General features: G+C 52.1%; 2 protein-coding genes across 4 annotated transcripts in view; one reads left to right on the plus strand and one right to left on the minus strand.

Moving 5' to 3' along the window:
• The window catches only part of PRPF40A (pre-mRNA processing factor 40A), a 149,393-nt gene extending 145,006 nt beyond the window's left edge, over positions 1-4,387 (minus strand). For all 3 annotated transcript variants that reach the window (XM_075317223.1, XM_075317224.1, XM_075317222.1), the window contains exon 1: positions 4,331-4,387. In XM_075317223.1, the coding sequence (XP_075173338.1) occupies positions 4,331-4,333 (3 nt within the window). In that variant the 5' untranslated portion in view covers positions 4,334-4,387. The remainder of the gene's footprint in view (positions 1-4,330) is intronic.
• Positions 4,388-4,527: 140 nt separating this feature from the next.
• Positions 4,528-24,436, plus strand: part of ARL6IP6 (ARF like GTPase 6 interacting protein 6) — a 48,175-nt gene continuing 28,266 nt past the window's right edge. Inside the window, exons 1-3 of the mRNA XM_075318817.1 lie at positions 4,528-4,620; positions 7,708-8,085; positions 20,334-20,384. Coding sequence (XP_075174932.1) covers positions 7,716-8,085; positions 20,334-20,384 — 421 coding nt within the window. The 5' untranslated portion in view covers positions 4,528-4,620; positions 7,708-7,715. The remainder of the gene's footprint in view (positions 4,621-7,707; positions 8,086-20,333; positions 20,385-24,436) is intronic.

The following is a 24,436-nucleotide window of genomic DNA, read 5'->3' on the forward strand; positions in this document are numbered from 1 at the left end:
GCTGATCTTCCGGTTGCCGAGAGAGAGACATTCATTTGAATGAATGATTAAACACAAGATCTGAGCATGTGCTGTGAAAACATAAGGATTCCGCTGCTCAAAAAACGTTACATGCTGCGTTCCTGCCGCCCGACGGTCAGTCGTTCCGCAACTGATCAGTCGGGCGGCGGATGCAACGCAAGGGCATCAGTCACAATCCGCCGCTCATACAAGTCTACGCCAAACGGCTTGCGTTGTTTATCAGAGCGGCGGATTGTGACTGATCATAGATAACGGAAATGTGAACCTAGCCTAAAGGCCCCGTCACACTAAGCAACATCGCTAGCAACATCGCTGGTAACGAACAACTTTTGTGACGTTGCTAGCGATGTTGCTGTGTGTGACATCCAGCAACAACCTGGCCCCTGCTGTGAGGTCGTTGGTTGTTGCTGAATGTCCTGGGCCATTTTTTAGTTGTTGCTGTCCTGCTGTGAAGCACAGATCGCTGTGTGTGACAGCGAGACAGCAACAACTAATGTGCAGTGAGCAGGGAGCCAGCTTCTGCTGAGGCTGGTAACTAATGTAAACATCGGGTAACCAAGAAGCCCTGTCCTTGGTTACCCGATATTTACCTTTGATACCAGCCTCCCCCGCTCTCACTGCCAGTGCCGGCTCCTGCTCTGTGCACATGTAGCTAGCTGCACACATCAGGTAATTAACCCGATGTGTGCTGTAACTAGGAGAGCAAGGAGCCAGCACTAAGCAGTGTGCGCTGCTCCCTGCTCTGTGCACATTTAGCTGCAGCACACATCAGGCAATTAACCTGATGTGTGCTGTAACTAGGAGAGCAAGGAGCCAGCACTAAGCAGTGTGCGCTGCTCCCTGCTCTGTGCACATTTAGCTGCAGCACACATCGGGTTAATTAACCTGATGTGTGCTGTAACTAGGAGACTGGGGGCTGGTCACTGGTTGCTGGTGAGCTCACCAGCAACTCGTGTAGCCACGCTCCAGCGATCCCTGCCAGGTCAGGTTGCTGGTGGGATCGCTGGAGCGTCGCAGTGTGACAGCTCACCAGCAACCTCCTAGCAACTTACCAGCGATCCCTATCGTTGTTGGGATCGCTGGTAAGTTGCTTAGTGTGACTGGACCTTAACTCACAGGGTGCAGTCAGATTTTTCAATCATGGGAAAAAAAAAAATAAATAGTCATTACCATAGCCCAACTAGATGGGAAATAGTGTACACAAAGCTTAAAGAGATGGAGGATCTTCTTGGTCCAAGAGTGAGGCCCATTTATTTTCATTGACACCAATTTGCGCTGACTCGCCCATTTATTGGTCCTTCTGTGATATTACATCAGTCCTGCTTTCTACCCGATACCTGCTGTACAGGTCCCTGGGCTGTGTCCATCTGCAGTTAGGATGGTTTGGTATCTTGGGACACATATTACAGGTAGTTTACTATATTGTTACAGGTCAGTATTTTGCACCGTTCTTGTGGTCCCTTTATCTGATACCTATGCACTTTAGTAATTTGCATGTATTCACCATTTGCCTGAACTGTATTTATATCTTGAGGATGCACACGTCTCCTCCTCTGCGTTTTTGGCATATACCACCCTATATAGAATGTCCACTGTTTTACAAGGAAAACTTCCTGCTTTGTTAAATGAATAACCTTTCTATATCGCTTTATTACATCTTGTAGTATTGGGGCACCTCTATTATTTATTCTCACGCCATTTATTCCATAGCAATTTACAAGTGAAAGGGGTATACATAGTAGGGACAAGTACAATAATCAAACAATACAAGGCACAGACTGGGACAGGAGGAGATAGGACCCTGCCTGCGAGGGCTCACAGTCTACAAGGGATGGGTGGGGATACAGTAGGTGAGGGTAGAGAAGGTCGTGCAGTGCTATAGCGGACTGAGGGTTTCATTTGTAAAATGATTAATAAAGAAGTTACATTTCTTCGTGGAGCTGGACCCCTTTTGTCCATGTACAGGCTACATGAGAAGTGGCTGTGGATAGAGCAATAGTGATGTCTCCTGTGTGGGCACTATGAGCGGGGGATGGCCCCTTCAGTATTTAGACCAAATCCTATATCACTGGAGTCTGACCTCCACTGACCACCAGGAAACAGACCCCCTGCTCCATTCAAGGGGACCAAACCTGCAGTCGAGTGCCCCATACGTGGCAATAGGTTTTGTTGACTTTTAAAGGGCAGTTTAGCCCCCGTCACCTGCGATCCCGAAAACGATGCGACCTGATAAGGATCGCTGGTGAGTCGCTGGGAGGTCGCTGGTGAGAGGTCACACAGTCAGACATTAGCAACGACTCAGTAATGATACAGGTCGCAGTAGCGACCTGTATAACAATCTCTGCTGTCATCGAGACCCTGTCACACAGTGTCAAACACAGCGATGTGTCCTGCCCAGCAGGACATCGCCTTTAAAGAAAATGGTCCCAACCATTCAGCAACGACCGGCGACCTCACAGCAGGGGCCTGATCGCTGGTAGGTGTCACACATAACGAGATCACTGCTGCGTCACGAAAACGGTGACGCAACAACGATCTCATTAGCGATCTTGTTGTGTGTGACGGGGCTTTAACCCCTTCCTAATGAACAGTTCTGCATTTTTCACAAAATTGATCCATCCACTAAGGTATAATCTGCAGGATCTTTCCTTCCTGCCAATGAAACCTTCCCACTTGTACAGACATGACGCGATTGTCTCCAGTCTCCATTCTACACTGAGGATACATATTTGTAGCACACACCGCGGCAAAGCCTCAGCCGTGGCCAGTCCTCTGGGTCACACACCGCGGCAAAGCCTCAGCCGTGGCCAGTCCTCTGGGTCACACACCGCGGCAAAGCCTCAGCCGTGGCCAGTCCTCTGGGTCACACACCGCGGCAAAGCCTCAGCCGTGGCCAGTCCTCTGGGTCACACACCGCGGCAAAGCCTCAGCCGTGGCCAGTCCTCTGGGTCACACACCGCGGCAAAGCCTCAGCCGTGGCCAGTCCTCTGGGTCACACACCGCGGCAAAGCCTCAGCCGTGGCCAGTCCTCTGGGTCACACACCGCGGCAAAGCCTCAGCCGTGGCCAGTCCTCTGGGTCACACACCGCGGCAAAGCCTCAGCCGTGGCCAGTCCTCTGGGTCACACACCGCGGCAAAGCCTCAGCCGTGGCCAGTCCTCTGGGTCACACACCGCGGCAAAGCCTCAGCCGTGGCCAGTCCTCTGGGTCACACACCGCGGCAAAGCCTCAGCCGTGGCCAGTCCTCTGGGTCACACACCGCGGCAAAGCCTCAGCCGTGGCCAGTCCTCTGGGTCACACACCGCGGCAAAGCCTCAGCCGTGGCCAGTCCTCTGGGTCACACACCGCGGCAAAGCCTCAGCCGTGGCCAGTCCTCTGGGTCACACACCGCGGCAAAGCCTCAGCCGTGGCCAGTCCTCTGGGTCACACACCGCGGCAAAGCCTCAGCCGTGGCCAGTCCTCTGGGTCACACACCGCGGCAAAGCCTCAGCCGTGGCCAGTCCTCTGGGTCACACACCGCGGCAAAGCCTCAGCCGTGGCCAGTCCTCTGGGTCACACACCGCGGCAAAGCCTCAGCCGTGGCCAGTCCTCTGGGTCACACACCGCGGCAAAGCCTCAGCCGTGGCCAGTCCTCTGGGTCACACACCGCGGCAAAGCCTCAGCCGTGGCCAGTCCTCTGGGTCACACACCGCGGCAAAGCCTCAGCCGTGGCCAGTCCTCTGGGTCACACACCGCGGCAAAGCCTCAGCCGTGGCCAGTCCTCTGGGTCACACACCGCGGCAAAGCCTCAGCCGTGGCCAGTCCTCTGGGTCACACACCGCGGCAAAGCCTCAGCCGTGGCCAGTCCTCTGGGTCACACACCGCGGCAAAGCCTCAGCTGTGGCCAGTCCTCTGGGTCACACACTGCGGCAAAGCCTCAGCTGTGGCCAGTCCTCTGGGTCACACACTGCGGCAAAGCCTCAGCTGTGGCCAGTCCTCTGGGTCACACACTGCAGCAAAGCCTCAGCTGTGGCCAGTCCTCTGGGTCACACACTGCAGCAAAGCCTCAGCTGTGGCCAGTCCTCTGGGTCACACACTGCAGCAAAGCCTCAGCTGTGGCCAGTCCTCTAGCTTACAGAGCTGACCCACATCATACAATAGGCAGAACACATGACCAGAGCACGTTGGGACGTACAGTCTCACAGCATTGAGGCCTGCCTGTACCACTGCTTAGGCCACACATCTGCACGGCGCCCCCTCCCACACATATTAGAGGCGCCTGATCGCCGGGGACACAGCAGCCCCCCGTGCTGCACACAGACCGGACTCACCATGATGTCTCCTCTCCGGCCCCTGCCGCCTCTCAGCAAGCGCAATTCCGATTGGTCCCAAGCATGGGACTAACGTTGGATGACGTAATCACGCCGGCACGGAGACAGGAGGGGCGAAGAGGGCAAAGCGACATTCTTAACCAATGAGAGCGCCTCTTGCTCAGCCTGGCTAAGAAGCGCTCGCTGATTGGCTGATAGGTGTTCGTCCTAGAAGGTGTACACAGCCTGGCTTCAGGAGCGGGATTTTATATGAGTGTTTACTGCGCTGCTGCCTGGGAGCAAGTTCTAAGGTATCGGTAGTAAAACTGCACGGTCTCTTCCGCCAAGACCTGGCCCGGTCACTAATGGCGGCCTACACTGAGCTCGGCGTCATCCGTACAGACAGGCGGCAGCAGTAGTGCTCTGCCAGGACGCCGCCTGGAACTAGTCACGTTTCACAGCGAAAACAGACAACCGTATTGTACGGCGTTACTTATATTTACTGACACCCGGGAACCGTTCGCTCCAGAAGGTCTGATACATGACAGACTCCCGCTCAGCCGCTGACTGGCGGAAGGATTCGACTGTGAAAAGTCACCCCGCGCATGCGCAGTAATTGGGTTGGGAAAATAAAGTTCTTAAACTGCGGAGGGATACACTGATAATAAATCCCTATAAACCCTGGATGAACACAAAATGACAGTTTTTTTTTTCTATGGGATATATATATATATTTTTTCAGATAATGTTTCCAACAGCACATAAAAGCAACAAGCTTTAGAGCCAGAAGTCAGCGCACAATCCATCACTTTGTCATATAGCAAGCCGCATACGTAAGAGTGTAAGATCCTGACCCCAGAGACCTACATCCTCTTGTCTCGGGGTTCACTTATTTCACTTCCAGAATATATGGGCGCCATGATGACATGTAACCATAGCAACGAGTGATATCTGTCTTGTTTTGGGTGGGTCCCATCGACATATGAAGGGTCCGACAGGTTTCTGGTAAATCAAGGGAGTTGTTCAGCCATCACTACTGTGACCAATTCAACCACTGGCATGGTAACCGCTCAACATCCGCTAGGTATCATGAATAGAACCTATTCTAAAAATGGGACCCATGCACGTTTCGGTTGTCCTGGTAACTGTGCTACCCGACGTACAATGGCGTCACCCCCCCCTCAGGCCGGTTGCACACGTCCATATTTCATAGTCTGAGCACAGACTGCGATGGCCGGAACGTTTCTAGGACTCCTGACCTGAACTAACAGGTATAGGCAGATATGAGACGGCTCGGTTTTATTCATGAGACCTGTGGTTGGTCAGGACACGACGGCCATATTCAAACGCCGGAATTCGGCCTAAGGCTGCTTTCACACTTCCGTTATTTTGCATCCGTCACAATCTGTCGTCTTGAGGAATTACGGTATCCTGCAAAATATTTTGCAGGAATACGTTTTTTCCCCATAGACTTCTATTAGCGAGGGATTGTGACTGATGGCCCTGCGCCGCGTGACAGATCAGTCGTTTACCTACTGACCGTCAGGCGGGAGCAACGCTGAAGGTAACGTTTTTTTGTGTGCGGCGGATCGTTTTTTTACTGTGAGCATGCGCACAGAAAAAAACCATGATGACTGTAAATTCAGTTCCAGTGGCTTCTGTGAATGATCAGCTGATCGCCCAGCGGCCGCCGGTAAAACAGTGAAAAACAAACAACCAATGGAACTGTTTTTTTGCAGCATCAGTCACATCAGTTGTGCCACTATCCGCAACACATCCGTTGCATCAGTCACACAACTTATTGTGACAGATGCAAAACAACGCAAGTGTGAAAACAGGCTAAGAAGTTTTATTTCCACCTGAGCTACATGTTCATTACACCTTTAAAACAAGACCGGGATCGTGGCTGTAGTTGTGACCCCGTGAGAGTCGGGAATGACAACAGCGGACAGACGCAGAAGTGGTGCACGAGTTTCTATTCCTCTGGTATGGTCCTGGTTTTGGCTTATAAATAGTGATTAGTACCGAGCATCCGAGCATGGTAGTGTTCACTCATCACTAGTTACGAGTACTGAGCACCCGAGCATGGTAGTGCCCGCTCATCATTAGTTACCAGTACTGAGCACCTGAGCATGGTAGTGTCCGCTCATCACTAGTTACCAGTACTGAGCACCCGAGCAGGGTAGTGCCCACTCATCACTAGTTACCAGTACTGAGCACCCGAGCATGGTAGTGTTCACTCATCACTAGTTACGAGTACTGAGCACCCGAGCATGGTAGTGCCCGCTCATCATTAGTTACCAGTACTGAGCACCCGAGCATGGTAGTGCCCACTCATCACTAGTTACCAGTACTGAGCACCCGAGCATGGTAGTGCTCACTCATCACTAGTTACCAGTACAGAGCACCCGAGCATGGTAGTGCCCGCTCATCACTAGTTACGAGTACTGAGCACTCGAGCATGGTAGTGCCCGCTCATCATTAGTTACCAGTACTGAGCACCCGAGCATGGTAGTGCCCACTCATCACTAGTTACCAGTACTGAGCACCCGAGCATGGTAGTGCCCACTCATCACTAGTTACCAGTACTGAGCACCCGAGCATGGTAGTGCTCACTCATCATTAGTTACGAGTACTGAGCACCCGAGCATGGTAGTGCCCGCTCATCATTAGTTACCAGTACTGAGCACCTGAGCATGGTAGTGCCCGCTCATCATTAGTTACCAGTACTGAGCACCCGAGCATGGTAGTGCCCGCTCATCATTAGTTACCAGTACTGAGCACTCGAGCATGGTAGTGCCCGCTCATCATTAGTTACCAGTACTGAGCACCCGAGCATGGTAGTGCCCGCTCATCATTAGTTACCAGTACTGAGCACCCGAGCATGGTAGTGCCCGCTCATCACTAGTTACGAGCACCCGAGCATGGCAGTGCCCGCTCATCACTAGTTAGGAGCACCCGAGCATGGTAGTGCCCGCTCATCACTAGTTACGAGCACCCGAGCATGGTAGTGCCCGCTCATCACTAGTTACGAGCACCCGAGCATGGTAGTGCCCGCTCATCACTAGTTACGAGCACCCGAGCATGGTAGTGCCCGCTCATCACTTATCCGTGCGTTTTTACATATAGATGTAGCAGTATGACTGCATAGATACTTCTCTCCCAAAGACAATGCCTTTTTTTAAGATGTAGAAACCATATGGATATGAGGCTAGTAGTGCACTTGCAGCCTGATTTTCATATGATTTCTTATGACTGACACATCCGATTTCTGCAGGTGGATGGGTCTGCGCTGATCGGTGGTGGCCCTGAGCGCTTGTTTAGGAGGCCGGTATCCAGTGTGGGGGATGTTGTGCTATACATGGTGACCGGGGTTTACGGATCTTCTGTATTTATAGGTTCCTGGATGGATGTCTCATACGTCACTAGTGCCAGGAGGACACGGAGCGTCCGTCGCCCTGTTACGTCGGCCTCGGCCACATCTCATAGCGTTCAAAGCCGCGTCGAGCAGGGAAGCGCACAGGAGGAGCTGGTGGTGAGAAACTTGGAAAATGACTTATTTGAGACTTCTGCCACCAAAACAATCAGCCTCGATGAGAATTCGCTACTTTACGGAGAAAGTGAGCAGCCCGGACAAAACGGGGCGGTGAAGACACAAGTGGTGACCTCCAAAAGAGGAAAGAGGTGGCCGGCCAGACTGCTGTCCATGGTCTGCTGTCTCGTGATCGTCAGCATCCTCGCTCTCCTCTTTGTCGTGTTATACATTGTCATACAAGGTAATCAGTGCAGATATGTATATTCCATATGTCACTTTTTTTTTCTTTTATTTCAGTATTTTTCAGGTTTGTTGCCTTGGGGACCGACCACTGCTGTTGGACAGCTGAGCATGCTCAGTGCGTACAAGCCCTTTTTCCATTGAGCTTGTAAGTGCTTCTTTCAAATTGACCAGGATTGCTGCGGCGTGCGGTTACCTTCTAATCACGGCCAGCTTCAGCCCAGTGCTTACATGTGAGACAGCAGCGGTGGTCGGTCTCCTAGATGACGGTCTATAAGGAAAGAAAATATACAAACGTGTGAAACACACAACGGAGTGTAAAAATCCTTTCATTTTATTAAATATACATAAGACAAACATAAATTAGAGAAAAGACTCTATAGATTGTAGTGCGGTAAAAGGGGAAATGACAAGGAGGTAGTAAATCTCAACAAGGTGGAGACCAGATGGCTACAATAATATTCATTATCAGGGAGATCAGAGGGAGTGTAAAAGACCATAGAATACAGGAAGAATAGAGGCACTCATAGGCCCACCTCCCACGGATCCAAATTCCAATAATATCCCACTTATGGTCGGGGGATTATCCACAGAAACTGCCGCAGGTCCCTATCTCAAGCAGTACAATATCTCAGTTTTCCAATGGTATTTACCTTAGGGACGCACGGCAAAGAACCCTCCCGATGATAGGCAGGAACAAGTAGTCACTGGTCAAAGCCCGACGTGCGTTTCGTGAACCTTCATCAAGGGCCACCACACGTGAATATTGTATTTATAAGGAAAGAAAAGTTGGCATATCTAAAGAACGGCTGCAAATTTTAATAGGCAGTAAATTGCAAAAGTGATTGTTTTAACAAGCTCTGGCTGACTCTATCCATCCATGAAGATTGGAATAACATCATTGTACTGAGTAAAGCAGCATGTGGTTTTGAGGGAAAAAAAATGGCAAGAAATTAAATGTCTGTGAACATTAACAATCCTCTTTTGAGTCTATTATATCATATCATTGCTTTCTCAGTGGTTAGAGCTTTGCAGCGCTGGGGTCCTGGGTTCAAACCCCAAGGAGTTTGTATGTTCTCCCCGTGTTTGCGTGGGTTTACTTCGGGTTCTCCAGTTTCCTCCAAAGACTGATAGGGAATGTAGATTGTGAGCTCCAATGGGGCAGTGATGATGATGTCTACATAGCGCTACGGATTATGATGCCGCTATATCAGCAATGAATAATAATATATAAAATAATAGAAGGACTGGTACGATACTTGTGTGTACAGAGTCGAATACACAACAGTAGGGTCAATATAATAATAATAATATTTATTCAGTTCTATAGCATCATTAGTTCCACAGCGCTTTACATACATCAGCAACTCTGTCCCCATTGGGGCTCACAATGTAAATTCACTATCAGTCTTTGGAATGTGGGAGGAAACCAGAGAACCCGGAGGAAACCCACGCAAACACAGGGAGAACATACAAACTCCTTGCAGATGGTGTCCTTGGTGGGATTTGAATCCAGGACCCCAGAGCTCCAAAACTGCAGTGCTAACCACTGAGCAATCTGCACAACTTAAGGCCCATATGACTGGCTTATAATAGTGAATGAACGTTGCTTACAACGCCTGTTTACCAACTCAACCGACAAATGAGCAAAATGCTCGTTTGGTGATTGGATTGTCTATACTGGCACTTAAGTCATTGTTCTTGGCAGCGCATTTTCCTGAGTAAATGTGAGATGTGCTGTCGATTAGCGATGGCATTCTAGGCGTACATAACGATTGTACGTAAGGGATTCCTGAAGGACTGTAAGAACAAGCGCCAATTGTCTCGCGTATAGCTGGTTAGTAGTCGCTTAATGGCCGTGGTCGGGTGGATTTACAAGCTCTTATGCTTTTTCTTTGTCGCTCCATTGGGAGACCCAGACAATTGGGTGTATAGCTTCTGCCTCCGGAGGTCACACAAAGTATTACACTTAAAAGTGTAAACCCCTCCCCTCTGCCTATACACCCCCCCGTGCATCACGGGCTCCTCAGTTTTTATGCTTTGTGCGAAGGAGGCACACATGCACGCAAGCTCCACAATTTAGTCAGCAGCAGCTGCTGACTATATCGGTTGGAAGAAAAGAGGGCCCATAACAGGGCCCCCGGCATGCTCCCTTCTCACCCCACTCTGGTCGGCGGTGCTGTTAAGGTTGAGGTACCCATTGCGGGTACATAGGCAGGAGCCACATGCTGTTTTCCTTCCCCATCCCTTAGGGGCTCTGGGTGAAGTGGGATCCTAACCGGTCACCAGGCACTGGGACCGTGCTCCCTCCGCAGCCCCTGGGGGAATCTGCTGGACAGGAGACCGGGTATCGTCAGGGACAGGCCCTGCTCCTCTGAGGTACTCTGTGTCCCCTTGGGGACGGCGCATAGAGCGCCTGTGTTAGGCTGTGTGCACACGATGCGTTTTTTACCGCGGAAACGCTGCGTTTTGAACCGCAGCGTTTCAGTGGCAAATTGCATGCGTTCAGCTTTCCCAGCAAAGTGTATGGGAAAGCTGAAAAATCAGTGCACATGCTGCGTTTCTTTCCGCAGCGTTTTGGATGCCAAAAATCGGTGCGGAAAGAAAAGCAGCATGTCACTTCTTTTGTGCGTTGTGGCTGCGTTCTCTCCCCCATTGAAATCAATGATGTGGGGTCAGAACGCAGCCACAACGCATGGACCTGCTTTTTTGTTGCGGTCCGCGGCCTTTGTCGGCACGCCAGAACGCAGGCATTTACCTGGAAGTGAGGTCAAGAGGCTTCCTGTTGACCTCACTTCCTGGCAAAGCCCCCGGTGTCGCCAAAGTGCCCGCCCCGACCCCCGACCCCCCTCCCGAAAATCCAACATGGCCGCGCGCACAGTAGCGCACCGGCCGCCCTGCTCCTATGATTTCTGTCGCATGTGCAATAACACATGCGACAGAAAACTGTTCCCCAGGCCCTGCCCGTTCACCCCCTATTCCCCCCGGTGTCATACATACCTGTCCGGTCGCAGCGCTGATCCCCCGCGGCCCCCTCCTCCTTCACAGCAGACGCCGGCCGGTCACATGTGCAGAGCAGCTGACAGCCAGCACAGTGTTCAGTGTGAGCTGTGCTGGCTGCTCGGCACTCTGCAGCTGTGACCCGGGGAGAGTGGGTGCAGATTTTTGCACCCACTCTCCTCAAATGGAGGGTCTGCCCTCCTAGAAAATGGGGGATACGTTTCCTGAGCGTGCCCCCATATTCTAGAAGGTCCAGAGGCGACGTGGGACATCCATATGGATTTCTGCGGACCCATTTTTTTTTATTAAATTGGAGAACAAGGGAATGATTTGGGGAGTGTTTTTTCTAATAAAACATTTTTTGTTGTCTTTTTTTGCTTTTGTTTACTGTCAATTAGTTATGTCGGGTGTCTGATAGACGCCGTGACATCACTAATTGCTGGGCTTGATGCCAGGTGACATTACACATCTGGTATCAACCCCATTTATTACCCCGTTAGCCAACGCACCAGGGCGCGGGATGAGTTGGGGCGAAGCGCCAGGATTGGCGCATCTAATGGATGCGCCACTTCTGGGGCAGCTGCGGCCTGCTATTTTTAGGCTGGGAAGAGTCCAATAACCATGGCTCTTCCCACCCTGAGAATACCAGACCCCAGCTGTCAGCTTCACCTTGGCTGGTGATCTAATTTGGGGGGACCCCACGTTATTTTTTTTTTTTATTCTTTATTTAAAAATAAAAAAAAAAAACCATGGGGAGCCCTCCAAATTGATCACCAGCCAAGATGAAGCTGCCAGCTGTGGTTTGCAGGCTACAGCTGTCTGCTTTACCCTGACTGGCTATCAAAAATAGGGGGGACCCCACGCCATTTTTTTTCATTTTTTTTTTTTATTGGATAAATACTAAGCTAGGCACCCTTTAGTGCCACATGAAAGGTACTAAAGGTGCCAGCTTAGAATATGCAGGCGGGGGTAGGACGTTCTATATATTTGACATCCCTTCATCCATTGACGCTTTTTAGGCTGTGTGTCCACAATCAGGGTTTGCAGCGTTATGGGCGCTGAGTGTTTTCCCTGCGTCCATAACGCTGCGTTGTGCAGTAGAAGCACAGTGGAAGGATTTTTGGAGATCCCATGCCCACTGTGCTTCTTTTCTCCGCAGCATAAACTGACCGGTAGCGTGGCTTCCCGAGCCTCAGCATGTCAATTTATGCTGCGGAGACGAGAGTGTTCTCTGCAGGTAGCATAGAGCTCCACAGTAGCCTGAACCCAAATCGTGGGCATGGGCAGCTGCAGGAAGGCTGGCACTGTGTACTAGACGCCGCGTCGCTGGATCATGGCCACATAGCCTTAGGCCCCTTTCACACGTCAGTGATTCTGGGACGTTTGTGCTTTTTTTTAAACGTACCAGGATCACTGACATACGCAGACCCATTATAATGAATGGGTCTGCTCACACGTCAGTGATTTTTCACTGCACGTGTCTCCGTGCGGCGTACCCGCGTGTGCGTGATTGCCGCACGGAGACATGTCCATTTTTTTCTGGCATCACTGATGTCCCACGGACCACGCAGTGGTGTGATCCGTGAAACACGTGCCAGAAAAAAACGTGCTTTTAAAATAAAAAACATTTTAACTCACCCGGCTCCAGCGATGTCCTCTGCAGCCCGTCCTCCCTGTTCCTTCTGTGCCGGCTCATTATTGTCGCGCATATTCATGATGCACGACACAGCCGACCTGGAAGCAGCTGCTGCGGGGGTCAGCGCCGGCCGGATGCTGCACCGCGGGAGCGATCAGCACCATGGAGAGCGGGAGCGGGTGCAGGTGAGTTAATCTCTAAGTGCAATCACGGGCCACGGAGAACGGAGCCCGGATTGCACTTAGACAACCCACGTGTGCCGTGATTCACGGCACACGGAGGGACATGTGCGTGTTTTACACGCCAGTGAAAAACGTCAGTGTTTTTCACTGACATGTGAAGCGGGCCTAAAAGTGAGAATATTGTTGCTACAGCAACATTTTGGGTGAAGTAGCTGTGGATTCAAAATGCTTAATATACTCCTGAATAAAATCCTTGATGGGTGCAGATTCCAAAATGGGGTCACTTGTGGGGGTTTTCTGACGTATAGGTACCTAAGGGGCTTGGTGCGCGAAGTTTATTTCAACTTTTCCAAAATTCAAATGGTGCTCCTTCCATTCCAAGCCCTCCCATTTATCCAAACAGAATGTGGAGAAGGAAATTACATCACAGGTTTTTTTTTCCAAAGGTCTGTGTTCAACCAACTTTATTATCACTGACAAGTCTTAAAAAACGCACCTAAAAAAACGCATGAAAAACGCATGAAAAACGCATGAAAAACGCATGAAAAACGCATGAAAAACGCATGCGTTTTCGATGCGTTGTTTCTCAAAAAGCATTGTTTACAATTCTCCCCTCTGCCAGAGGGTGCGTTTTTTTCCGCGCGGAAAAAAAAGCAACGTGTGCACATACCCTTATGGACGCTGCAGCAGCTGCTGGGTGTGTTGGTGCGCCGGGACTACCGCGCTGACCGCGCTTGTTTGCCGGCCGCGCTTATAACTTTACTCCCCGGCTTTTGCGGCCTAGTACCGCATACTCCCGCCCCCGGGCCTGCCAGTCAGGGGTAAGGGCGGGACGCTGCACTGGACGTCAGCGCTGAGGGCTGGAGCATACTTAGTATCCTCCTCCCCCCTCACTGAGCACCGTGGGGCACCAGATTCCCGCACTTTCTGAGGCACGCCCACGGCCCCCTCCTCCTCTCAGAACACTGGCAGCCATTCCTATCAGCACTTCTGACGCTGGAGAACTTCAGAGGGGAGACAACACCGAGCTCCACAGCTCTGGGAGGCCCAGGCAGGGAATCTGGTGGTCACACAACCGCTGCGGGCGGTCGGTAAGCCGCACCTGTTACTAGGTGCTGGCCCCCCTGGGTGCCGAAGTGTATATTTATATGCTTATATTGTATACATTTACTCTGTACGGCCGCACTATTTGCTTTTGGCTATATACCCTCTCTGACTGCTCTAAGAGGAGACAACAGCATGTCGTCCGCAAAAAGCAAGGGTGCCAAGGCACAGACTTACTTTGCAACCTGTACCTCATGTGCGGCTATGCTACCTGCAGGTTCCACCTACCCTCATTGTGTGCAATGTTCGGCCCCTGTGACACTCACTCAGCCGGAGCCTCTGCCACTGGTGGGACCCTCGGCCCAGGTGGAACCACCTGCTGCCACTGTCCAGGTGACAGGGACAGAGTTTGCAGTATTTGCTGACAAACTGTCTGAGAGTATGGATAAATGGTCTGCTAAGATACTAGAAGCTTTGCAGTCCAGACCGGTAACACAGGCCCCGGGCACTGTTCAATCATTGACCCCAGGCCCCCCTCGGTTGGAGCAGCAAAGTGCTCCTGGGGCGACTCATAGGTCCCACGGTGAGGACTCCGACACGGACCGCAGTCCCAGACCGGCTAAGCGGGCTCGCTGGGAAATTCCCTCGACTTCATCACACTGTTCAGGGTCTCAGCATGAGGACTCTCTGGAGGATGAAGCGGAGGTGGCAGATCAGGGCTCTGATCCTGACGCCGCTCTCAACCTTGATACACCTGAAGGGGACGCCATAGTAAACGACCTTATAGCGTCAATCAATCAGGTGTTGGATCTTTCTCCTCCAGCTCCTCCGATTGAGGAGTCAGCTTCTCAGCAGGAGAAATTCCATTTTAGGTTTCCCAAACGTACACGGAGTGCGTTTCTTGATCACTCCGACTTCAGAGATACAGTCCAGAAACACCGAGCGTTTCCAGATAAGCGCTTTACTAAGCGCCTTAATGACACACGTTGTCCCTTCCCCCCTGACGTAGTCAAGGGTTGGGCTCAGTGTCCCAAGGTGGATCCTCCAGTCTCTAGACTGGCGGCTAGATCCATAGTTGCAGTGGCAGACGGTGCATCACTCAAGGATGCCACTGACAGGCAGATAGAGCTCCTGATGAAATCCATCTATGAAGCTATCGGCGCGTCCTTTGCTCCGGCATTCGCAGCCGTATGGGCACTCCAAGCTATCTCAGCTTGTCAGTCTGAGATTAATGCAGTCACACGTGCCTCTACTCCGCAGGTTGTGTCCTTAACCTCTCAGGCGTCGGCGTTTGCGTCCTACGCCATGAATGCTGTCCTGGACTCTGCGAGCCGTACGGCGGTAGCATCCGCCAATTCGGTGGCAGTCCGCAGGGCCATGTGGCTACGTGAATGGAAGGCAGACTCTGCTTCCAAAAAGTTCTTAACCGGGTTGCCATTTTCTGGCGACCGCCTGTTTGGCGAGCGATTGGATGAAATCATTAAACAATCCAAGGGAAAGGACTCGTCCTTACCCCAGTCCAAACCAAACAGACCTCAACAACGGAAGGTACAATCGAGGTTTCGGTCCTTTCGGCCCTCAGCCAGATCTCAATTCTCCTCGTCCAACAGGCCACAGAAGGGTCAGAGGAACTCCGATTCATGGCGGTCTAAGTCACGTCCTAAGAAGAACGCCGGAGGAACCGCTCCCAAAGCGGCCTCCTCATGACTTTCGGCCTCCCCAAACCGCATCCTTGGTCGGTGGCAGGCTCTCCCGCTTTTGCGACGCCTGGTTGCCACATGTCCAAGACCGATGGGTGAGAGACATTCTGTCTCACGGTTACAGGATAGAGTTCAGCTCTCGTCCTCCGACTCGTTTCTTCAGAACATCTCCACCCCCCGAGCGAGCCGATGCTCTTCTTCAGGCGGTGTGCACTCTGAAGGCAGAAGGAGTGGTGATCCCTGTTCCCCTTCAGCAATGGGGCCACGGTTTTTACTCCAACTTGTTTGTGGTGCCAAAAAAGGACGGATCTTTCCGTCCCGTTCTGGACCTAAAACTGCTCAACAGACACGTGAAAACCAGGCGGTTCCGGATGGAATCTCTCCGCTCCGTCATCGCCTCAATGTCCCAAGGAGACTTCCTAGCATCAATCGACATCAGGGATGCTTATCTCCACGTGCCGATTGCACCAGAGCATCAGCGCTTCCTGCGTTTCGCCATCGGGGACGAACACCTTCAGTTCGTGGCACTGCCTTTCGGCCTGGCGACAGCCCCACGGGTCTTCACCAAGGTCATGGCAACAGTGGTAGCAGTCCTACACTCTCAGGGACACTCGGTGATCCCTTACTTAGACGATCTGCTTGTCAAGGCCCCCTCTCGGGTGGCATGCCAACACAGCCTGAACATTGCTCTGGAGACTCTCCAGAGATTCGGGTGGATCATCAATTTCCCAAAGTCAAAATTGACACCGGCCCAATCACTGACATATCTCGGCATGGAGTTTCATACTCTCTCAGCGATAGTGAAGCTTCCGCTGGACAAACAGCGTTCACTACAGACAGGGGTGCAATCTCTCCTTCGAGCCCAGTCGCACCCCTTGAGGCGCCTCATGCACTTCCTAGGGAAGATGGTGGCAGCAATGGAGGCAGTTCCTTTTGCGCAGTTTCATCTGCGTCCACTTCAATGGGACATTCTCCGCAAATGGGACAGGAAGTTGACGTCCCTCGACAGGAACGTCTCCCTTTCTCGGGCAGCCAAGGCCTCCCTTCAGTGGTGGCTTCTTCCCACTTCTTTGTCGAAGGGGAAATCCTTCCTGCCCCCATCCTGGGCTGTGGTCATGACGGACGCGAGTCTGTCAGGGTGGGGAGCGGTCTTTCTCCACCACAGGGCTCAGGGTACCTGGACTCAGCCAGAGTCCTCCCTTCAGATCAATGTTCTGGAGATAAGGGCAGTGTATCTAGCCCTAAAGGTGTTCCAGCCGTGGCTGGAAGGCAGGCAGATCCGAATTCAGTCGGACAACGCCACGGCGGTGGCATACATCAACCACCAAGGCGGCACACGCAGTCGGCAAGACTTCCAGGAAGTTCGGCGGATTCTGCTGTGGGTGGAAGCCACAGCCTCCACCATCTCCGCAGTTCACATCCCGGGCGTAGAAAACTGGGAAGCAGACTTTCTCAGTCGCCAGGGCATGGACGCAGGGGAATGGTCTCTTCACCCGGACGTGTTTCAAGAGATCTGTTGCCGCTGGGGGAAGCCGGACGTCGACCTAATGGCGTCCCGGCACAACAACAAGGTCCCGGCATTCATGGCACGTTCTCAAGATCACAGAGCTCTGGCGGCAGACGCATTAGTTCAGGATTGGTCGCAGTTTCAACTGCCTTATGTATTTCCTCCTCTGGCGATGCTGCCCAGAGTGTTACGCAAGATCAGGTCCGACTGCCGCCGCGCCATCCTCGTCGCTCCAGACTGGCCGAGGAGGTCGTGGTACCCGGATCTGTGGCATCTCACGGTGGGCCAACCGTGGGCACTACCAGACCGACCAGACTTGCTGTCTCAAGGGCCATTTTTCCATCTGAATTCTGCGGCCCTCAACCTGACTGTGTGGCCATTGAGTCCTGGATCCTAGCGTCTTCAGGGTTATCTCAAGAGGTCATTGCCACTATGAGACAGGCCAGGAAACCAACGTCCGCCAAGATCTACCACAGGACGTGGAGGATCTTCTTATCCTGGTGCTCTGATCAGGGTTTTACTCCCTGGCCATTTGCCTTGCCCACTTTTCTGTCCTTCCTTCAATCCGGAATGGAAAAGGGTTTGTCTCTCGGCTCCGTTAAGGGACAAGTCTCGGCGCTATCTGTGTTTTTTCAAAAGCGTCTAGCCAGGCTTCCACAGGTACGCACGTTCCTGCAGGGGGTTTGCCACATAGTCCCTCCTTACAAGCGTCCGCTAGAACCCTGGGATCTGAACAGGGTTCTAACGGCTCTTCAGAAACCACCTTTCGAGCCAATGAGGGATATTTCTCTTTCACGCCTTTCGCAGAAGGTGGTCTTCCTAGTGGCAGTCACATCACTTCGGAGAGTGTCTGAGCTAGCAGCGCTGTCATGCAAAGCCCCCTTCCTGGTGTTTCACCAGGACAAGGTGGTTCTGCGTCCGGTTCCGGAATTTCTCCCGAAGGTGGTATCCCCTTTTCATCTCAATCAGGATATCTCCTTACCTTCTTTTTGTCCTCACCCAGTTCACCAACCAATGTGAAAAGGATTTGCACTTGTTAGATCTGGTGAGAGCACTCAGACTACATTTCTCGTACGGCGCCCCTGCGCCGCTCAGATGCGCTCTTTGTCCTTGTCGCTGGCCAGCGTAAAGGGTCGCAGGCTTCCAAGTCAACCTTGGCTCGGTGGATCAAGGAACCAATTCTTGAAGCCTACCGTTCTTCTGGGCTTCCGGTTCCTTCAGGGCTGAAGGCCCATTCTACCAGAGCCGTGGGTGCGTCCTGGGCTTTGCGGCACCAGGCTACGGCTCAGCAGGTGTGTCAGGCGGCTACCTGGTCGAGTCTGCACACTTTCACGAAACACTATCAAGTGCATACCTACGCTTCGGCAGATGCCAGCCTAGGTAGGCGAGTCCTTCAGGCGGCGGTTGCCCACCTGTAGGAAGGGTCCGTTTTACGGCTCTTCTACCGAGGTATTCTTTTACCCACCCAGGGACTGCTTTTGGACGTCCCAATTGTCTGGGTCTCCCAATGGACGACAAAGAAGAAGGGAATTTTGTTTACTTACCGTAAATTCCTTTTCTTCTAGCTCCAATTGGGAGACCCAGCACCCGCCCCTGTTCCCTTCGGGCTGTTGTTCTTTTGTGTACACATGTTGTTCATGTTGAGTTGTTCTTGGTTTATGGTTTTCAGTTCTCCGAACATCCTTCGGATTGAATTTACCTTAGACCAATTTATAAGTTTCCTCCTTCCTGCTTTTGCACCAAAACTGAGGAGCCCGTGATGCACGGGGGGGTGTATAGGCAGAGGGGAGGGGTTACACTTTTAAGTGTAATACTTTGTGTGGCCTCCGGAGGCAGAAGCTATACACCCAATTGTCTGGGTCTCCCAGTTGGAGCTAGAAGAAAAGGAATTTACGGTAAGTAAACAAAATTCCCTTCTTTTGTACACCTTGTGTTCAACATGAATTGACGTTTTGATGTCCAAGAAGTAGAAATCTGCGGCAGACACCATCCAGTATTCCAAAGTGCTTTATTCCATTATAAAGTGCAGTTAAAAGTAGCGGGGAGAGAGTCGGGTGCAGGCCCCCTTATGGACGACGGCCGTTTCGCACTTAGGCTATGTGCCCACGTGTGCGCTCTGCACAGCAGCGTAATGTCACTGCATGTGCACTTCAGAGCGCAGCTGAAAAGCTCTGTTCTGAAGCTTCGGTGACTACAGAATTAGTGCGCTCTGGATGCCGCCTCTCCCTGTAGACAGAATGGAGACAGCATGCAGAGCGCACCAAAGAAGTGACATGTTGCTTTTTAGAACGCAGTGATTTGGCAGCATGCAAATCGCTGCGTTCTAAAACGCAATGTGGGCATGGATTATGCACAATCTTCATAGATTGTGCTGGGGACGCAAGACACATGCAGTTACGCTGCGGTGCAGAACGCAGCGTAACTGCATGCAATACGCACACGTGGGCACATAGCCTTATTTGTGCTTCAACGGGTCCAATGCAATGGTCGAGACCTCACCCTCTAAATAGGAGGAACACCCGGGTCTCATCCAACGCTAATTAAAAACAAGCTGTATGCATAAATTACAACCCCAAAAGGGGCAGGCATTACAAAAAAGAAAACAGTGTATCATACAAGATACAATTCATCAAAGAAAAAATACAATTGCATTGGACCCATTGAAGCACAAGGAAGTGCGAAATGGCTGTCGTCCATAAGGGGGCCTGCACCCGGCTCTCTTCTCGCTACTTTTAACTGCCCTTTGGAATACTGGCAGGAGTCTGCTGCAGATTTCTACTTCTTGGACATCAGTTTGGATCTCCTTTTTCCTTGTCTGCGTGCACCCATTACCATTGTTTCCATGAGGAGGACTGAAGCTGACCTATAAATCTGGTGACAAGGTATTACACAGTCTAGTGCAGAAACCGTTTCTGCATATTATATTTGATGACTTGACTTTTGCTCATTGGCCAAATCGTCGCTCCCTGGTATAACCCAGTAGTGTCCTATAGCTTTACCAGTATATAATATAACATCTACACTTCTTCAGTAGGCAAAGCTAGCAACCACTTTCTCCTCTCCGTAGTCGTCTATGCTTAAACCCTTACAAGATATGGTTGTGCACGTCTTAAGAAGATGAGGTTGTTGCATGTGTTTCTTGGATCCATTTTACATGTAATGTCTTCCTCTTCTTCCTAGATATGCAGACTGGAAAAGTAAACGAGGATGGAGTGAAGGCCAGTCTTCTCGGTAAGAGCGATGCATAGTTCTATTAGGCTAGGGCCCCACTTTGCGTTTCCACCTGCGTTTCAGGTGCTTTTTAGGTCCATTTTGAGAAGCACCTTTTTCATGCCAAAAGGCTTGCATTTTGATTTTACAGCAAAGTCTATGGCAAATGTGAATTTCTTGTCCGCACTTTGCGTTTCTAAACGCTGCGTTTAATTTGCATATTTTGTGGCAAAAACCATGCGTTCAAAGAGCATGTCATGTCAGTTGTTTTTGCCATTTTGGCTGCGTTCTACACTCATTGAAATCAATGAGTTGTAGAAAATCGCAGCCAAAATGTGAAGCAGTGCGCTTGCATTGCATTATTATTGCGAGCCACATGGTTTTTTTTAACATAACAAAGGCACTTCTTTCGTTTTTCTCTCTCTGTCGGTCGGTCTCTCTCTATGTCTCTATTCTCTCTCTGTCGGTCGGTCTCTCTCTCTATGTCTCTATCTCTCTCTCTGTCCATGTCAGTCTCTCCCTCCTACCCCCTCTCTCATACCGATACACGATCACCGGCGCGGCCCTTTACGGCGTACTCACTGTAGCGGCTTCTTCTGTTTTGAAAATGCCGGCCGCTCATTAATCCATCATGTATTCCCTGCTTTCCCCGGCCACCGGCGCCTATAATTGTTTGCAGTCAGACACGCCCCCACGCTGAGTGACAGCTGTCTCACTGCAACCAATCACAGCCGTCGGTGGGCGTGTCTATATCGAGCAGTAAAGAAAATAAAAAAACGACGTGCGGTCCCCCCATTTGGATACCAGCCAGGGTAAAGCCACACGGCTGAAGGCTGGTATTCTCAGGATGGGAAGCTCCACGCTATGGGGAGCCCCCCAGCCTAGCAATATAAGCCAGCAGCCACCCGGAATTGCTGCATCCATTAGATACAACAGTCCCGGGACTTTACCGACTCATCCCGAATTGCCCTGATGCGGTGGCAATCGGGGTAATGAGTTAATGGCAGCAGCCCATAGCTGCCACTAAGTCCTAGATTAATCATGGCAGGCGTCTCCCCGAGATACCTTCCATGATGAACCTGTAAGTTAAAGTAAATAAACACACACACCTGAAAAAATCCTTTATTTGTAATGAAAGACAAAAAAACACCCTCTTTCACCACTTTATTAACTCCCTCAAAAACACCTCCAGTTCCGACGTAATCCACGCAAGGTCCCACGACCCTTCCAGCTCTGCTACATCGGAATCTGACAGGAGCGGCAGTAGGACACCACCACTCCTGTGAGCTCCATGCAGCAACTGAAGTGAGTCGCGCGATCAGCTGTGCTGTCACTGAGGTTAAGCGGGCTTTACACACTGCGATATCGCCCGAATTTTGTCGTTGGGGTCACGGTTTTGGTGACGCACTTCCGCAATCGTTAGCGATATAGCTTTGTGTAACAGCGTTCAGCGATGTAAAATCGTCGCAAAAGCGTGATTTATCGCTAATCGGCTACACGGGTCCTAATTCCTAAAAATCGTTACTTCAGCAGTAACGAGGTTGTTCCTCGTTCCTGCGGCATCACACATCGCTGCGTGTGACGCCGCAGGAGCGAGGAACGTCTCCCTACCTGCCTCCCGGCCGCTATGCGGAAGGAAGGAGGTGGGCGGGATGTTACGTCCCGCTCATCTCCGCCCCTCCGCTGCGATTGGGCGGCGGTTCAGTGACGTCGCTGTGACGCCGCACGGACCGCCCCCTTAGAAAGGAGGCGGTTCGCCGGTCACAGCGACGTCGCCGGACAGGTAAGTATGTGTGACGGCTCTGGGCGATGTTGTGCGGCACGGGCAGCGATATGCCCATGTCGCGCAACAGATGGGGGCGGGTACGCACACTAGCGATATCGGGACCGATATCGCAGTGTGTAAAGTAGCCTTTACTCGAGGCCACTGCTCTCAGGTGGAGGACTGCTGCTGTGGCCGCGAGTAACCTGAGTGAAAGCACAGCTGATTGCGCGGCTCACTGCAGTCACTCAGGGGATTTGCGATCACAGGTGAGTCCTTCACGTGTGACCGCAAATCAAGCCGCGGCACACGCACGAGCCGCGCAATCACAATAAAGTCGGGTGAAGTTCATTCGAGTTCATTCTGATCGCGCGTGGCTCTGTCCGCAGCCAGCCATGACAGTGACAGTGCGGTCCTACTCAGCTCTGCTGCAAGTCTATGGGGATGCTGCAGAGCCGAGTGGGTGCGTTCTGTGAAAAATGTGCGTTCTGGATGCTTTTCCCACTCTGTCTATGGCAGAGAAAGCATCCAGAACGCATTAATTCTCCCCAGGAATGTGCGCACGTTGCGTTCTGCAAAATGCGTCTCAGAACGCAGATTTTTTGACTGCCTTCTGAGACGCACACGCAGTGACTTTTTCTTTTTCGCTCCTAATTGGGAGACCCAGACAGTGGGTGTATAGCTACTGCCCTCTGGAGGCCGCACAAAGAACTACACTTAAAAGTGTAAGGCCCCTCCCCTTCTGGCTATACACCCTCCCGTAGGAGTACAGATTCCTCAGTTTTAGCTTTGTGCGCAAGGAGGTCAGACACGCACGCATAGCTCCATTGTTTTTAGTCAGCAGCAGCTGCTGACTATATCGGATGGAAGAAAAGAGGACACATATAGTGTCCCCAGCAGGCTCCCTTCTCACCCCACTGTATGTCGGAGGTGTTTGTAAGGTTGAGGTACCCATTGCGGGTACGGCGGCAGGAGCCCACATGCTGATTCCTTCCCCATCCCTTTTTACAGGGCTCTGGGTGAAGTGGGATTTACCGGTCTCCAGGCACTGAGACCGTGCTCCATCTACAGCCCCTGGAGAAGATGCTGGATGGAGCGGAGTACATCAGGGACATGGCCCTGCATCCTCAAGGTACTCTGTGTCCCCGTGCAGGCGCTCACACCGCAGCTTGCTGGGTGTTGTAGTGCGCCGGGGGACATCAGCGCTACGGCGCTTGTGCCAGGCCTCATTCAGCTTCGCTGAAGCAGGCACACTAGCGGGAAACGGTCGCGCCGGCCGCTGGGACTGCGGCGCGGCTGGCACTTGTGGTGCGCCGGGGACTTCAGCGCGGCCCGCGCTTTTACGGCGGCCGCGCTGATAACTCGAGTCCCCGGCTTTTGCGGCCTGCTTCCGTTCGTTCCCGCCCCCGGACCTGCCAGTCAGGAGAGGGGCGGGACGCTGGCCACGTCTAGGAACGGTCATGCCGGCCGCTGGGACTGCGGCGCGGCTGACACTTGTGGTGCGCCGGGGACTTCAGCGCGGCCCGCGCTTTTACGGCGGCCGCGCTGATAACTCGAGTCCCCGGCTTTTGCGGCCTGCTTCCGTTCGTTCCCACCCCCAGACCTGCCAGTCAGGAGAGGGGCGGGACGCTGGCCAGTGCATCAGCGCTGAGGGCTGGAGTCGTTTTTACATACTCCAGCCCTCACATTCGGCACAGAGGGGACACTGTTCCCGCACTTTTGTTTGGGAACTCCCACGGACCGCCCCTCTCCACAGACGCCGGCAGCCATTCCTGCTGACACGCTGAGCTGCAGAGGGGAGCCGGGGAGACCCAGACAGGGAATCTGCAGCCTCTTACCCGCTATTCAGCGGGCGGTAAGCCCCCTCTTGTGCCAGTATTATTCTTAGTATTTTGTTTATACAAATACTTTGTATTGCATAGCGCTGGTCGCCCTTTGGCTATAGACTCTCTCACATTGCAGAGAGCCAGCAACATGTCGTCCGTAAAACGCAAGGGTGCCAAGGCACAGACATTATATGCTTCCTGCACCGCATGTGGGACTTTTCTACCGGCAGGCTCCACGGACCCCCATTGTGTGCAGTGCTCGGCCCCTGCGGCGCTTGCACAGTCGGGGCCTCTGCTGGACGTGACCCAGGGTGTACCACCTGTGAATGCTGTCCAGGTGACAGGAACTGAGTTTGCAGCTTTTGCTGACAGAATGTCTCTCACTATGTCACAAATTCTTGACACATTGAGAGCTAGGCCTGTACTTCAGGCCACGGACACTGTGCAATCATTGCCCCCTGGTCCCCCTCAGCTCCAAGCTCCGG

Source organism: Anomaloglossus baeobatrachus, chromosome 7 (genome assembly GCF_048569485.1).
Source record: "Anomaloglossus baeobatrachus isolate aAnoBae1 chromosome 7, aAnoBae1.hap1, whole genome shotgun sequence".
In the NCBI taxonomy this organism is placed as follows: Eukaryota; Metazoa; Chordata; class Amphibia; order Anura; family Aromobatidae; genus Anomaloglossus; species Anomaloglossus baeobatrachus.